The sequence below is a fragment of the Aquila chrysaetos genome, chromosome 23 (assembly GCF_900496995.4).
Source record: "Aquila chrysaetos chrysaetos chromosome 23, bAquChr1.4, whole genome shotgun sequence".
In the NCBI taxonomy this organism is placed as follows: Eukaryota; Metazoa; Chordata; class Aves; order Accipitriformes; family Accipitridae; genus Aquila; species Aquila chrysaetos.
In genome coordinates, this window is record NC_044026.1 from 10,475,705 (window position 1) to 10,493,440 (window position 17,736).

The 17,736-nt window shown below is 40.6% G+C and overlaps 1 protein-coding gene across 7 annotated transcripts in view; it reads right to left on the reverse strand.

Moving 5' to 3' along the window:
* Positions 1 to 13,737, reverse strand: part of HERC2 (HECT and RLD domain containing E3 ubiquitin protein ligase 2) — a 115,507-nt gene extending 101,770 nt beyond the window's left edge. For 6 of the 7 annotated variants that reach the window (XR_005931233.1, XR_005931234.1, XM_041119563.1 and 3 more), the window contains exons 1-3: positions 13,639 to 13,737; positions 12,642 to 12,758; positions 1,772 to 1,886 (exon numbers count right to left, since the gene is read on the reverse strand). Coding sequence is in view for 5 of the 7 variants with exons in the window: in XM_041119563.1 (XP_040975497.1) it covers positions 1,772 to 1,886; positions 12,642 to 12,713 (187 nt within the window). In the remaining 2 variants the exon portion in view is untranslated. Of the gene's footprint in view, positions 1 to 1,771; positions 1,887 to 12,641; positions 12,759 to 13,267; positions 13,289 to 13,638 lie in introns of those variants that run through there. The other variant, XM_041119562.1, reaches the window with a different exon arrangement.
* Positions 13,738 to 17,736: the final 3,999 nt, after the last annotated feature.

Below are 17,736 nucleotides of genomic sequence, written 5' to 3' on the forward strand. Positions count from 1 at the left end.
TTTCAATGATTCCCCTGAAAACAAAAACCAATTATACTATGACATCTTTCTATAAGCTTTCTCAGAATCATTGAAAACACTACAGCACCATAACTAACAAAAATCCCAATTCTTTGTGGCTACTTAGCTATAAAGAAACTGGAAGAATAGTTTTCTGTCAAAGACCAGCACAGATACAACTCTAAAAACAACGTGTAAGTATCTGGCACAAAAAGAGGAAACTGCATCAATTCCATTTGTAAAGCAGGTATTTACTTTAACATATTGTCTTTATTATTACAATGTTTGTTATCTTTTTGCTACAGGAGAGCACAGTGTGTTGAATGATTATACCATGACCATCACGACACCTCTATCATGAGCTGTCAATGAATGGGAAAGCATTTCCCACAGTTCATTTAGGTTATAATCCTTCCCTTCATTGCATCAAGTTTATGATGCCTTTTAGAAATATACATGAAACTAGCTAATCCTAAGAAAAAAACATTACACTACCTCCATTCATTTCATGAGCAGCTGTTGTAGTAGCCTTTCTGATAAGATCAGCTGTATTTTTGTCCACTGTCAACAATAATATTCAAAAGGGCCAGCAGCAGCAGGAGGACAAAAAAGTATTCTAACTCTGAAACAGTTAGGAGCATAATTCCAGTCCTTACTAAAGCCTGCAGCCACCCACAACCTACAAAGCTTATACTCAATAAAAATAACATATAATTCACTCTATTCTCATAAACTATATATTACAGCTTCTTTCCTGTAAAAATAACTTCCTCTAGTCAAAAAGACTTACCTCTCCCCCTCATTTTTTAATGACAAGAAATCATAGGTACAAAAAAATTCTCTCCATAAGGAATTGGGCGTTATTGTTTTGAAATATCACGTCTACCCAACAGTACAGTTCAGGAAGTAACAGAAGCTGAAGTAATAGTTCGATGCTACCAAAAGCAGTATTTCCACCCTTCTCGTAGACAGAGCCTCATTTATTTGGGGGTCACGTAAATTACTGACAAAACTTATCTGACCATTTGGTGAGCCCATTTCAGGCAGGTTAGGAAATAAAAACCTTTTCCTTTTTTGACCAGTTTAATTTTCTGTTCAATAAGGAGTCAAAAGAGCACCATAATCAGAAGAAGGAAAAAAGGCAAGAGCAGAATCACTCCATTTCGCATAGCCCATCATGAAACAAAATCCACTTCCGCCAAAGTAATCTCTCTAAATAGATGCATTACTCTGCCATTTGCAGGATTTGCAGTGTTTGAACTCTGCTCTCAAGTACAATGAAAGACCAAAAAAAAATAAGGCACTACATTCTCAGTCAGATTGTAGACAGTTTTTTAGCTGACCTTCATTTTTTTACCTGACCTTTTAGTTACTTTATGAAGATTGTAAACAAAATTAGAAATAGCAGTATCGACTTTACCCCATTCCTAAGTCCACTTCCTTTAAACAAAGGCTTCAGCTGTAAACCAAGCATACCAAACAAAAGGACACTGCCAAGCCTCTCTCATAATAACATGCCTAGTTATGAATTTTAATTTCAAAAGGCTGGAACAGATTTAAGCCTTCATTTGAAGGCTTAGACATTACCTTTCTGTAAGCTTTTAAGAAATCAGTTTCAATTGTATTTAATTCAAAACATGAACACCTGCAAATTGTACAGACAGGTAACAATAAACAAAAAGTTCTGTGACAGTATGAAATTTGAATTCCATTTTCATCATCGCAGTGAAAGAAAAAATGAACAAAGAAAAAAAAATGTAAAAATCCATACCTTTTCTTGGAGGTAGTTCACCACTTTGTGTTAACTCTGTTCCTGGATATACTATCTCCCCATCTTTTACCATCTCATTCCACAAGCCACATAGTCCATCTCGTGTGAAAGCGAGCTGTTAAAAATATACATTGCATATAGTTAAACAAAACAATTTTCTCTCAAGTCAACTCAAGCTAACATTTAAAATATATCAGATTTTATATTTTGTCCCACAAGAAAGAAAACACATGTATCACCTCAGACTAGTATGTTCATTATCTGTGCGTATGATAGAGGTTTAAATGATCTTCCGGATCTCAGATTCTCTAGCTATGCTATTTTCAGACTAAAAGTGCAAAACAGTTAACTTTTAGATAGGCTCAAATACAGCAAGATGAATTTTCTTTCAGTGAAAAATTCTCATCAAAAGCATGGACTTGGTCACCTTAGAACTATCCACATGTTCAAGATGACATCATGCAATAATCAGTGGGGGCATCAGATGGGGTGTCCTTTTTCCCTTCAGGAAAAGCTATCCAAACAAAATCAAGCTGCATGAAGTCACAAAACATGGAAGCGTGAAGAAAGTCAATACAGTCCCCTCTCCAAACCAGTAACTGAAGAGCTGGGCACTCAACCAGAACACATGACATCAAGGCACAGATTCATAAACGTATTTAACCAGTTCAAACTGGTCCTGCTGTGCAAAACATCTCTCACAGCCTTCCCTCTTCCTTCCAGCTGCTACAATGCCTCCTCCTGCATGCAGGCTAATGCACGTGCACGATCATCTGCTGAACCAGATTGTGGAATTGAGCAAGACTAAAACCAGCTGCGCCTGGGGGAAGAGCGAGAGGCCACCTCAGCCCAGGTCAGTTCCCAATACACTATGTGCACAACAGGACAAATACTCGCAACAGAACAAATGGCAGGACTGTGCTAGCTGGAAGCGCTCATGAAAGCGCTGGCTGTAACATAAGTCTCCTAATGATTTATGAATTTGGATCTCCCTTGAAGAATCCTAATGACCAGGATAACTTGTCTTCTGCTGATGCTGTTCTCTGCTTTATAAAACACTGCAAAACAGGTGTCAACATCCCAAGTGAGTTCCATAACAACCAGACTATAATTTGCAACCGTATAGCATAAGGGAGGAGGGGAGTACATGAAATTGAAAACCAGAATACCTTTAGCATACCAAAGTGGTGCAGTGGAGACATTTTTAAAAAAAAAAAAACACTGAAGGCTTATTCAGAAGCATCTTTGTGTTATGTAACTAGTATTCAAATCCAAACTGTTTTAACTGAGGAGTCATACAAAGATGTTACTTACACAACTGCTGTAAAATATTTACCATTATACACAGAAGTCCGCTTATACTTTATTTTGATCTATTTCCTACAGATGTTTTGAAGATTAAAGATTACAGGTTTTAAGAGTCACAACCACCAGCAGGGAAGTCATTTGCTGATCTAGCTAATCTCAGTTAACATGAAGAATTAAAGACAAGTTGCATGTTTTGACACCACTGTAACACACTATATTACCATAGTAGTTTCTTAACTTCATATTGCATACTTCGGAAGTTCACTCCAACACATATTAATGATTACAGTAATTTTTCTTTCAGCATAAAATATGAGCTGACACATTGTACGTATTTGTTACTTGCTATTTCCTGATCTCAGGGGGATAACAGGGAAAAGAATCACACAGCTTGAGCTAGACATTATTCAGCTTATCTGCGATTTATCAGTTGTGCAGCACCAGAATTACACTGTGACCATGCTTTACTGAAAGGTACAGTCCCTGTTCTTCAGAGGCAGACAGCATGTAGAGCTTTTGCAAAGATTCTGTGTTTTGCCAAATGCTTTATATTTGGCTTAATCTTTTAAAAACTGGAACAGTCTGAAATAAAGTTGCATTTCAACAATGCGCCAAAAAAAGATCGACTATTCACCATTGACTGAACTTCTTGCATTGTTCTCAGTCTATAAATATTTCAAAAATAAATGGTGTTCCCTTTCTTCTTCATCAGATATGGTCATATGCTTTAGTGGGGCACTTAAGGAATTTACTTTTCACAATTGTTTTCTTGCAAATATAGCTAAACACAACTGCTCCACTATTTTTGGCTCATATATGATAGATGATTTTTTTTTTTAAACATTCACCTGTTGAATGCCAACCTATTCTAAAATACAAGCTTGAAAAATAGTGAGGCAACCTTCCAGATGGGTTGCATAATAAATTATGGTTTTCACAAAGTTAAGATTTTTGTCTGATAAACTGTCTTTTCATACATTTTATTTTATATTCTCAGATCACCTTGGTATGGAAAATGATTCTCACAGCCCTTAAGCTTACAAACTAAAGGCCTACAGGCATTGAATTCAAGGTTCTTCATAATGTAGCACTGTTTTATTTCAGAAAACTTACTACTTTTGTAAGCATTGCTGTAAGTGGAATCAAGAATTGTTTTCTCTGTTTTAACCTCTAATCCTTTCACATGGCACAAAGTTCACCCAAGTCTTTCACGCAACTAAAAATTGAAAAAGCAAACAAAATTTCTTCTGCCTTGGGTTTGGTGTTCAAATTCTTATCAAAGTAATTTTCTGGGTATGTTGCATAAAGATAGAGCAACCACCAAGATTATAGGTCAGAGAGAGTTCCCCCTCCTTCTCCAAATACATCATGTGGAAGCTTACACCATAAGAAGCCCTCAGATAAACAATTTTGCTTTTATTAAGGTTGTAGTTAACATTTTGCCCAGTGGTATATGTGTTGGGGGAGGGGGAAAGGAGACATGTTTGAAAGTAAAGGAACACTGGGCTTTTTTTGCAGCAATAATCAAAGCGACCAACTGAAAGGACAATTAAGAAACAGTATTTACAACCAAGCTGTCATAACTGAGAGGAACTCAATTCCAACTGTAACAAGTTCACTATTAATCTATTCAACATTCAGCAGACATATTAAACAGTAAATTGCCACTATGATAGCCAAAAGTGAAAGAAAAGTCTGAGTTTTTAAGTGATAAATTGTTAAAGCAATTTTATTTTCATGATCCCAAAATTCTGTAATCGTAATAGAAGCTTCATAACTCCCTTAAGAGAAATATTTCATTTAACCAACAGAAACAGGGAGGAGCAGTTGATACACCAGAGGGTCATGCTGCCATCCAGAGGGACCTCAACAGGCTGGAGAAGTGGGCTGACAAGAACCTCATGAAGTTCAACTAGGAGAAAGGCAAAGTCCTGCACCTGGGGAGGAACAACCCCAGGCACCAGTACCTGCTGGGGGCTGTCCAGCTGGAAAGCAGCTTTGCAGAAAAGAACCTGGGGGTCCTAGTGTGCACCAAGTCGAACATGAGCCACCAATGTACCCTTGCCACAAAGAAGGTTAATGGGTGTCCTGGGCTGCATTAGGAGGAGGGTTGCCAGCAGGACAAGGGAGGTGATCCTTCACCTCTACTCAGCACCTGGGGTACTGTGTCTAGTTCTGGGCTCCTCAGTACAAGAGAGACATGGGCATACTGGAGAGAGTCCAGCGAAGGGCCACAAAGATTATTAAGGGACTGGAACATCTCTCCTTTGAGGAAAGGCTGAGAGAGCTGGGACTGTTTAGCCTTGAGAAGAAAAGGCTCAGGGGGAATTCATCAATGTATATAAATGTCTGAAGGGAAGGTGCAAAGAAGATGGAGCCCAGCTTTGCTCAGTGGTGCCCAGTCGCAGGACCAGAGGCAGTGGGCACAAACTGAAACACAGAAGGCTCCCTCTGAACATCAGGAAGCACTTTTTTTACTGTGAGGGTGACTGCGCGCTGGCACGGGTTGCCCAGGGAGGTTGTGGAGTCTTCATCCTTAGAGATATTCAAAAGCCATTCAGACATGGTCCTGTGCAACTGGCTCTGGGTGGCCCTGCTTGAGCAGAGGGGCTGGACCAGATGACCTCCAGAAGTACCTTCCAACCTCAACCATTTGTGATTCTGTGAAACTAGCAGCTGAAGATAACAGTAAGTCAACTGTATGGTAGAAAAGTCAAATATCTGCTTTGACTACACAATCCTGCTTTTCTTTCTTTTTACAGGGTTTTAAGACTATCTTAGCCAGCATGAGCACATATTACTTTCTTCTTTTGCTCCCACCGATACTTCTTGCGTTCAGTCATTTGCAAGGAGCCTATCAACACATCCAAGTGCTGAGACAGCAGAACTAGAACTTTGTTAAGAACAAATTTGGAAAACATCTCTCTTTGGTTTCTATTTTCCAAAAAATATGACTCTTCTTCAAAAATATGGCTCTTCTTCCACTCAATTCTTTAAAGAAAGTTGACAAGGCAATCGATGGTGCAGTGCAAGAGAAGAAAAACACATTTGGTGTCTTCACTGTTTCAGACATACTGGGGTTGCAAGTACAAGAGTACCTACCTATGTTTTGTTGAGTCTAACACTCTCTCACTAGATTGCTTGATTTATGTGGACATCTTTCCCTCTAATAATTTAGTAACTTAATTTGTCAGTTTAAAGGGATGAACTTGACAAACTCACTAAGTTAACAAATTAAGAATAATTAAGTTTTCACTGAACTTTTGCAACTGGCAACAGTGCCAGAGATGTACACTCTGTAAAAACCCCACAAGGACTCCAAGTCCCTGCTTGCCCCACCACCTACATGCTGTCTTCCCAAGACTGAGACAACAGCAGCTCCATGCTCCATCACCACTACCCACTGCCTTACAACCTTGGCCCATGTTCTTAATCCTCCTACTCATTCCACCAAATCAAGTGCCATTCCCCATGCCCTAAATCTCCCTTGTTCTTCCCATGACAACTCCCGACCTTCTCTCAGGTAAGACCAAAGCCACATATCCTCATCTCCCAGTCACCTCACCTTCACAAATCCCAAGCCGCTTCCACCATTTGTCACACATTCTCATCCCCAGACCACGTCTTGATCTCTGCACCTGTAAGGCATGTATCTCACCAAATTCATACTTCCCACAGAGACTTAAGTCTCAGCCCTGCTCGCTTGTCCCAAACCAAAAAAGCAAGGGCCTAAGCAGACTTCTAAGTGAACTTCTACTGTACTGTAAACTGGGCAGTCCTCCCCCTAATCTTTTGCTAACCTTATCTCTGCAGTTAAACTGTAGTTTATTCTGTCTGGTACAACATTTAATTAAGTCAAAGGGATACCTAGTTTGGTTGGCGGCATATGCCGCTGCCATCCTCCAACAGGGCTGGCAGTGCAAATTCCCATGCATCCCCATCAAATCTAGAGAGTAAGGCATTGGCATTAACATTTCCTTACATTCAAGAAAATTAAATCTTGCAACCATAACTGGATAAGCTTCTGAGAATTCTCAAAGCACCACTACAATTTTGCTTTTAAGAATAATGAGCAGCTGTGATTTTGTTCTAAAGTCAACGGTTTAAGACAAAGCTTACTCCATGTGGCACAGTAGATCATGCTCTTGATGTGGTTTCATAAACTTTCCTGCAGAAAGCATAGAAGCCTCCATAAAAGGTAACTTGAGCTCAAGAAAAATGAAGCCAGGAAAAGAAAATGACACAAAAGGACAAGGATTGATTCAGGTAGGATTCCTGATTACATAACTGTACTGGAAATTCATGAAAGTGACTTCAAAATACAAAATGTCAATATGGATTTAAAATATAAGCTACTTAAACAATCTTCACCTCAGAATTGCCGGGGGTGGGGGGGTGGAGGCAGGCGGGGGGAGAATCTGTTCTTCCATTCAGTTACTTCCGCATTAGCCATTGGCTGTGTTTTAAAGACCACATTAAAAAAACATTTTTCTTTAGAAATAGATTAAAAAAAAAGTCTCTCTGTTGTTTTCACTTTTTTGAATCCATTCAATTTGTGCTTCCTCTTTCATTGTTGTCTTCTTCAGTGTTTTGTCCTAGCTTCCTTCCTTCCCTGCTGAAGCATGCCCTGAACCACAGTTGCTTATCACACCTATGCAAAGCACAGTGAAACATGATTAGATCTAAACATACTGCTCTAAAGCTCTGATAGCAAAGACAGAAAAGTTCAGCAGCCCCACATTAATTTAACAAATTTGGGGTTAAACTAAAAATGTCCCCATAATAACAGTTTACTGGTCTTCCATTTGTTGCAAAAGTTTATTAACAGTTAATGGTCATATGCAAAGAAAAACTACGCAATTCCCTCAAACTTAGAAGAGAAATTCTCTAACTTTCTTCATTTGCAGAACAGTAGTTCTGTCTGAGCCCAAATATTTGCATAAACATTAAATTTAATTTCTCTAACCTATCACTCCACATATGGTCCTCACCCCTCCCTCTGGAAATCACTTATTTTGGAGAGACAGCATTACTTAATTTTTTAAACAATTTTAAAAAATCCCTATTGCAAACTTTACTTTAAAAATGTAGGAGTTCTCATTTGCAGTTTGCTGTTACAACATCCACATAAGCCCTTCATTTTTTCATCAGAGAACCAAAACCAAGAAGAAAATTAACAGGAAATCAACAAAATAAAGAAAGCAACTTTCACTAACGTCTTGCTTTTAATAGTCAAGACATCATTTATTTACATTATCTTCTTTTAACCAAAGGTACTGATCTAGACACTAGAAGAGTGGGATTTTCGTGAAAATCAAAATGTCAAATGTAACTCTGAAAGCAAGGTAAAAAGATTTCAGACCAATGCAACTCTTACAGGAGGCTGTTTCGTTTTAAAAATCTCACTCTCATCTCTGGCAAAAGAAAATTACAGAAACAGCCTGCCAACCATGAACTCAATGAAAACTGATGAAAATGCGTCATACTGCTCTTGTAGACAGCTCTTGCACCTTGACTGTTGCCTACAGTTTTTTTCCACACTACAGGAAAATGAAAGGTTTTCACCTCTAATCCGTGCTATTAAGCACAATAGTACCTCTGTAGGATCCAGAATAAGCGGGCTAATTAAACACCATTCGAACACACACATGCAACCCATTAGCTGACAGCAATTCTAGTTTTTTGTTATTCAGCCATCACTAATTAAAGTTCTCTGCATAAGGTTCTAAATTAGTAGTACAGTACATCTATTTAATCAGAATTATTTTAAGCACAGTTTGACTCAGCAAACTGGGTATCTAGGTTTAAGTAAAAAAACTTTAATCTTCCGTTTGTATATTTTTTAGACTTTCCTTTTTAAAAAAAAAGAATGTCTTCCTTAGAAACGGCCGTTAAAACATAATCTCCCATTATCTAAAAAAATAAATTGGAAATTTAAGTGATACGCTAACCTTTTTAGCAACCATGTTAAACATGACCCATGAAAAAGTGGCCTCTACTAAAATCCACCTGTTTTATAACTGCATACGATTATTTTATTAATGGTGATGTTATACACATATTGATACATGTAATATGAGAACATATTACATATTGTACTACTGCTGTTACCACACACTGAACTGAACTATCCTATTTTTTCAGCTGCTATAACAGTTTGTGTTTTTTTCAGACAACATAGAATATCTTAATTTTGCTCCACCTGAAAATTTAGGTTTTTAATAAAACAAATGTTTCTAATCTGTTCAAAATTATACTAGCAGCTGTAAATCATACAATAATAGGTCAATAATTACAAAGTTAGTAAAAAGACATGGACTAGTTCCTGGGTGCACTTGGGTCTTTGTAGAGCATTTTGGCTTCCTATACAATAATACTGATTAGTTTCAGATAAATTAATATAAGCAAAAGATATATTGTCAAGATATAGCTCCACTAACATCTCACACCAGTTAATGCTGCAGGCTAGAGGCTCACTGCTATTACAAAAGGGCTTGTGTCTTTGATATTCTCTTAAGAACAGTAATAACATGCTACATCACGCTGGCTTTGTCTCTGAACAGTAACATCCCGAAACTGAATAAGAACATTCAAATTTGGCCTGGATGCCAGCTGGAACAGCGACGCGCGCAGGTGATTAAACACAATCCATACTAAAATCCACGTGTCATTCTTTTCTTATTATACTAATACCACTATATTATAGAGTAATTAATGCTCATAGTATTATAATACCGTGTATTACATTATTAATGCAACATCGTCTTGAGCTAAAGCAAAAAAGAATCTGATGATTTTCAGAGAGATTTCACTGGCTTAATCCACAATAACTGCCACAGCCATCAAGTCTGAAGAGCAAACTCTCTGACAACAGTGACACAAAAAAAAACCCCACCAAAAAAACCAACCAACCAGGCAAAAACCATGTCAGCCTTTGGAGACTACTAGCCCACCAAATGAAACATTTCACTTCCAATTCTAGCTATACTCCCCAAATTTTGCAGCAGCAAAGAACTTCATTTAAAAACAAAAAAAGTTAGTTTAAAGACTAATCAATCTCTGTATGTCTCCTATGGTAAGAATTCCCCAGTATAATTCTGTTTCTCCAAGGAGTTTCACCCACCCACTCTTGGACAGCTGTACAGTGAGAAGTTAAAAATCTATCTGCAAAGTGAAGAGTTTCTGGGTCTAATTCCAAACAATAATTTGTAGTCAGCTTGATTAATTCACATAAATTAGTGCGTCTTTCTTCAAACCTCTCCTAGGTACTGTGCTCATCTTTTCAATTCCTGTTGACAGTCTCTTGAACACCAATAAGGTCCTTCTATAGTTAGCTGGTAAAAACATGCACAGTAGGAAATCAGCAGATTCAGTACACACAGAACTTAAAAGAATTAAGAGACAGGATTTATACCTGTAAAGGAATTTCACATGCAGCTAGGTCATGCTAGTCAAGCAGTAGCTAAAATAGTTGATCACGCAATAGAAAAATTCCCCAGAGCCCAAAACCCCTTTACTTGACAGAAGACATCTGCCATTTAATACATTAAAAAGGAGCAATTCAAGATTCACATGCACATTTTGCAGAATACTGAACACATACACCCAGATAGAGTTCTGTGATGAGGACCTGTGTAATACCAAAAACAGTTAACCTAATAAGAAAATTATATTATACCCAGGAGGCCTGATTAGCATTCAGCTTCCAGAGAAGTGATGTTTTGTCCAGCAGATCACAAATGATTACTGTTCTCTTATTTCATTAATCTCATTATTTTGACAGCATCATGATTGGAAGAAAACAAAGGGAGTACCCTGGTAATTAGAGTCTAACTTGTTATTAGTCATAAAGAACTCTTATTTATAAGAGAGCTTATTCATAGAAATTTGTTACTAAGATTTTTATTATTAAAAGGAATTATTACAACACATTAACTACACAACAGTCTCATAAGACAAATATTTCATTGCATTTATAAACACTCCGTTGAAAATAATCCTTAAAGTTTGGATGGCAACTGAAACCCTCTTGTCAAAAGTTTACATAAACAGAAAAAAAGGGATGTAGAAAAAAAGGCACTACAAATGAGAGGAAAAATCTGACAAATCACATGAACAGTCACATTTTTCACCCCATATAATACAGAAGGAAAATAGGCAATGCATAGTCAGCAGCTGTTACAAGCAAAGACTGCCACTTTTTCAGCTAAAATTTTCCTCTATTTTACAGTCGTTGAAGCAACATATTTGTAATCTAGAAGACAGCCTCCAGGGAACACAGAAATATTACTGTATTTCTTAATATGCTTATCTTCAAATTGCTTTCTACTATGTTTATTTACCTCATTAGGCAAAGCATCTAACTTTGGATCAAAACTTTTACTTTGTTAAGAATGAAAGATGAAAATTGAACTAATCTAGCCAAATCAAGAGCAAGCCTTGTCATTTTATAGCATTTACATACAAGACCTAGGAAATAATGTAACCTCTAAGGCTATATCTGTCACTTCTGATTCCGATTTAGCTTGTTTGATGTAAAATATTGGAGAAAGGCTGCCTTTGAATCACAACTGCACAGCGAAAAACCCTTGCCTAACTGCAAGACCAGCTGAACTCAACCATTCAGACTATCAGCATGTAATTTTGGGTAAAGTCACTCTGGATGCAATTTTTTAAATTTTTTGTTGCTATTATTATTAATCTGTAACAAAGGAATAACACTGGCTGGCCCATCCCAACAAGAATTTCAGAGTTTTGAGCAGGAACTTGGAAAGGTTATTCGAAGTAAGGTATCTATATGCAACATCTGTGGGAATGAAGACGACAGACAAGACACAGACTTTAGTTACCCATTTCACCTGAAACAAATGTAATGGACCAAAACCACTCTATTTCTCTACATTTTCCACTTAATTTTCAAACCTGAATTGGGAAAACATCATAGTATCCTCATCCCTGTATCACGCAACTTTGATAAAACAGATCATCTTCTAAGACAAAAGAGAACTTTCACCAAACATTTCAACAAAGACTAGTTCCATTTCAACCACGTATCTTTGACAAAAAATTAACTCCCTTCAAAAAGGACAAAATTTAAAGGAAGCCTATACCTCTTATACAAACAACTACAACAAAAGCTAATCTGAATTCTTTAAAATATAAATTAGACTTCCATCGCCTTTCGCTTCAGTTCTCTTGTGCATCAAAGCTGCTAGCTCATATGCAGGCAAGAAGTTTAGCAACAGTCTAAATGAAGAATTTATAGTTCTAGCAGTAATGCTACATACTCAGCTACGTGCTTTGACACTCTGCAAAGACAGCATAGATATGTAGTCCAGCTTGTTTCTAAGCTGAAGGGACTGGACTGACAATACAGATCTATTTGCAGCTCAAAATAAGTTACTGTTTCTTCAAGATCAGTTTTAAGTCAGCATACTCAAAAAAACCTACACATCTATCAAGAGCAATGCTGCAGTCTTCTGTTTGTCAGCTATTTAGACTAAAAGCATCCTTGCTCTGCACCTGAAAGGTCACAATGCGATACAACTAACTGACTCCTTACCTGTAAGTCTGTCTTCAACCATTTGGAGTCAAACCTAGCTTGAGCAGCCAGACAAAAAGATTCAGAAGACATGTTTCCTTCTCCAGCCTTCTCTCCAGGCTGGCTGAGCAGCCCAACCTGCCACAGAATGAGAAAAATAACAATCCAGAACGTGAAATAAACCACGCAAGGTTATTTCTGTTCAGACTAGGATGGCTTCCACTCGATCTTTAAAAATTTATCGTGAGTAAGGACTTCCCTCGTTCACATCCCCAGAAATTGCCCAGCAACACGCATTAAGAACACTCTTTGAACCCCAGAAAAACCCCACTTCCCTTCCCCGTAACATTCGGGGAAGGAAGCCTCCCTTCTGCGGCACCGAGCTACATCAGAGGCCTAACGCTGCCCCTCAGACCCATACGTGGTGCATGAAATAAATAATTGATCGCAGATTACGCAAGCCGCAGGCCAACATCAAGCGATTATCAGGGTCACCCGCACCCCCTCCTCCCCGCCGCCCCCGGGGGCAGCCGAGGCCCGGGGGGGGCTCCTCCCGGCCGCACGACCCCCTCTCCCAGCAGCACCCCCCAGCCCTCACGGCCCGCCGTCACCGCCCCTCGCGGCCACCAGCCGCGGCTTTAACCCACCTCGGCCAGCCCGGGGGAGAGGGCCGCCGGGACCTCGGACGGCTGACGGGGCCCGGGCGGCAGAGGCGGGCGAGGGCCCCGCCCGGGCAGGGGTCGCTGCACACGGCGCGGGGGCTGCGCCGCTCCGCTCCGCGCCGCCCCGCCCCGCCCCTCCCGCGGGGCTCCCGGGCTGAGGAGGGGAGGCCCCTTTCCTCGCGCCGCCGGACGGAGGCCGCGCGCGACCACCACCACCACCACCGCTCCCCCCCCCACTGCCACTGCGGCCAGCTCCACCGGGCGGGGGGACACGCTCCCGCCGACCGTCTCTCCCCCCCCTCCCTGCCGAGCCAAATGGAGGCGTCGGGGCGCGCGCCAGGCTCCCGCGCACTCACCGGCCGGCCGCGGCGACGACGGCGGCGGCTCCTCACCCCTCGCCTCGCCCTACCGCCGCCCGCTCGGCCCCGGGTAATCCTCGCCCCTCCCTCCCTCCCTCGCCCGCCCGCCCCCCCCCCCCCCCCTCCACCGGCAGAGCCGCTGGCCGGTCCCTCCCTCTCTCGGTACTGGAGACAGGGGAAACCCGGCCAATTCGCGGCTCAGCCCCCAGCACGCCAGAAGAGCTCTCGGCCAATCAGGAGAGGAGGGGGAGGCGGGACATCCTGTCCCGGAACGGGCCGCAGCGGAGCGGGGAGCGGCGCGGGGTGGGGTCCGGGCCGGGGGGCGGGCAGAGGCGTCGGTCCGCCTCACAGAGGCGTCTGAAATCCCGCCGATCGTGCCGAAAAACAAGGTCTCCTTTTAGGTAGCATGCAGAGGTTAAAAAAAAGAGGTTTGGGGTGTTTGTGGGGGTTTTTTTAAAGTCACTTTAGGGACCATCTGCAAACTACACTGCTACGTTCACGGCTAAAAAAAAAGAAGCTTTTAAATATTTCAGAGCAGAAAGGTCGATAAGGAGTAGTTCAGAGCCAAACAAAATGGCAGAAACATCCTGAAAGGGCCGAGGCTGGAAACGGGAAAAGAAACTGGGGAAGAAAGCGGGAGCTCGGTAATGGCGGGCAGTGGTGGGAGTCTGGAGGCCAGTGCAGCCAGCCCAGCGCCCAAGGGAGACACTGCGCTGAGGCAAATAGTGATGCTTTGGCACAAGTTTGTTGGGGGCGATGAAATATAGCAGTAGTTTGAAGTTCAAATTAACTGAGAGTAACGTTTCTCACGATGCTTGGGCTCCAGTTCCCCGGCAGCTGAGGGATTAGGAAGGTAGGAGCAGGGCTTGGCCGACGGGACCATGGTGGGCTTTGGTCAACATGAAGCCACAGACTGAATGGCAATGAAATTCTAGCAGAACTGAGAGCATTTGCTGGCATTTAGGCAAAAGTACGCGACATTTAGTTACTCCTCTTTACGAAGCGTTGTAATAAAACACGGTGAACTCGATTCTTCTGCGTTCATTTTCAAAGTAACGAGTGCAGCCATGACCTAACCACTTAGCCTGTCACCACAGACCTCTCTTGGATCAAGATACAGTGGTCACTTGAAGTAAAATACTGTACCAAAATTCTGAAGTGCCTGAAAATTTATATAGAAAGATAGAAATACACAATCTCCTCAAGTTACTCCCTGAACCTTTAAAATACAAACCTTCAAAACCAAAAGTAGTTTCCCTTGAAAAATCTGCCCAAATGCCTACATGTCAAAAGCTTTAAGTTTAATATGAGGGGACTGGAAGTTGTGTCTATTCTGACTAGACCATGGCTGAGCAAGAGCTAGCACACCAGGATGGGAAATATTTCAGTCTCTTCTTAAACTAGCAGACTGAAAATAAAATAATACTGGAGCAGGTTGCCCAGAGAGGCTGTGGATGCTCCATCCCTGGCAGTGTTCAAGGTCAGGTTGGATGGGGTTTTGAGCAACCTGGACTAGTGGAACATGTCCCTGCCCATGGCAGGGGGGCTGAAACTAGGTGGTGTTTAAAGGTCCCTTCCAACCCAAACCACTCCATGATTCCATGAAAATAGTCATATTGTCATATTCCAAGCAGGAATAAAAACCACTTTGCAAGGTATGGAGCCCAAACCAGAAGGAATTAGTAAAATCTGGTTGAAACCGCAGTGCCCACCGATTGTGCCTACGGCTTGCATAAGTGATTGGCAAGTCAGATCTAAACGAGATACTTTGCTGCATGTGCAACATTCACTGCCATTTTTTGTTTGCAATCCAAGAGGAATATCTTTAGACAATCTGCATTTATTTCAGAGAGTTTTCTTACTTTTATTAAATAACAAGTGGCTATAGCCTTTGACTGGCACTCTTGATGTGAATATTTTGAAGAGTGTGTAACTAACTAACTTGTTAGACTTGAATCACTGGCCCAATTAGCAGGTATGCACTTGCTTCAACAAAAATCAAAACATATTTGGGTGTAGTAACCATGGAAATTCAAAGCTAGAGGTACTTCTGAAGAATTTATGGATTATTTTGTATTTCCAGATTTAGATTTCACTTCTGATGAATAATTTTTGTTTGCATTTGAAATGCACTGTAATAGCATGGTGCAATCTCAAATGGCATTCTCATTTATAAAAATAGGTACCCACCACATTTTCCAGAGAGAAAAGTATGTCTGGTAAAACAACATGAATAAGTACTTTGATAACATTATTTAAAAAAAATTTATTTTTACAAATAATCAGAAAATTCAAAGATGCTGGAACCTGAAGTTTGTCTAAATACACAGTATTTGCAGTATTATGTCCATTGATAACTGATGTTATTTAAATAACATTGGCATGTTGTTTCACTTCAGACTGACAAAGGTAATAAAGGTGATGTACGGGTCTGACAGACTTCAGAAGGCAGGTTCAAGTCAAACAGTTGAAGTGTTACCACTCCAAGCCTTGTGCTCCACTCTTCTGATTCGTATTTCCATCTTCAAGCAGTGTTATATGATCTTGTAATCAGTTCTCCATCCATCATCCTTTGTGCCCCAGCTTGCTAGAGTAACCTACTTTACACCCAGGAAAATCATTAAGTGGATCCAATGGCCCTGCCTTAGAGACACTGACGCCCTCAGGAGCTGCAGGGCAGACCTCTAGTGAGGTGGAAGTAACTTCAGCTCTTTGCTTTCACTGCATGTCTGCCAAAACCCTCGCACATCTTTCTTGCTTCCTCCAGAGAAATGGCTGGACATGGAAAAATCTAGTTTCTGTGGACAGACACAGTCAATCATTTACATGTATCCGCTTCTAGGCATATGGTCAAATCACTATTATTATAGATTAAAGCAAAAAGTAAATACATCAGAATGAAAGGCACACTAAAACCAAGGGGTCACATTTTCTGGTCCACCTCTTAGAACACCTGCAAACAATACAGAGTGCTCTAAAAATGTCTGGCTCTGGGCAGGAGACCTCTCTTTTATTGTAAATGTGGCGGGGAAGCCCTGCTAGCTTCTAGAAGAGAAGAGGTGCTGTAGAGGGGCAGGATGTAGAGGAAAAGAAGGATGGTGGTGCACATGGGATCAGTGTAAACCATGACAGGCTGAAGGACGTGGGGTCGGTAGCATGAATGGTGCCGTCCCCTCACCTCCGTGCAGTGCCAGTTTGTAGCACTGTCAGGCAGGCCTAAGGAGATGGGGAAGATCAGACACTAATTGAATAAAATAAAACTACCACAGTAATCTAAAGCAGAACAGGCAGAAGGAAGAGAAGTATCTTTGGACAATCTGGGCAGCACCATATTTCTTTTTATTTCACTTGTGACAATGGGATCATAAGTATTGACAAGATCAGTCTCAAAAATTGAGGGAATTGCATTCTCAAGTAACTAAATCCAAAACCTGAAGAACCAACAAACAAAATAGTGAGAATGAACTTTTTTTTAATCAAAAAGGACCAAAAATAAGCAAGTATATGTTTACATAAAAATAGTATCTAGTCCTACCTGCAGGCCTTCTAGGTATAAGCATGAAATCTTTACTAATTATTAATTATTTTAAATGTGTGAGCTCTAGGGAATCCATTCTAGTTATAACAGCAGTGGAATGTGGGGCATTTTTTTCTCTCATTAGTGAATATCAATAATTGTTATGCATGCAAACGGGACACAAAACCATCTCTGTAAGAGCAGTGCCTAACTGTTTACTGCAAGACAATGCCTTTTCTGTTTGTAATTTTTTTTAAGAGCCATTTGTGTTGAGCTCTCACACTGAGTTTGGAAGCCTTTGTGTATTGTTATCCACAAAATGCAAAATCCAGTCCACTCTGGGCTTAAAACAAGCCTCAGAGAATTTCCTGACTTACTTCTCAGTGATGAACGCTTTCCCAAAGAAAGTGAGAAACTTCTACGGTTAGCCTTTATTATTTTAATACTCTCTGAACTGAACTGTTGGCCAAAATTTCAGCTCATGATGAGGCCCATTATTTCTTTATTATGTTATTTGCAAAGAATGCCATCAGTTCAGATTGGTCCATTGGTCAATAAATATTATTATGCCACACCAG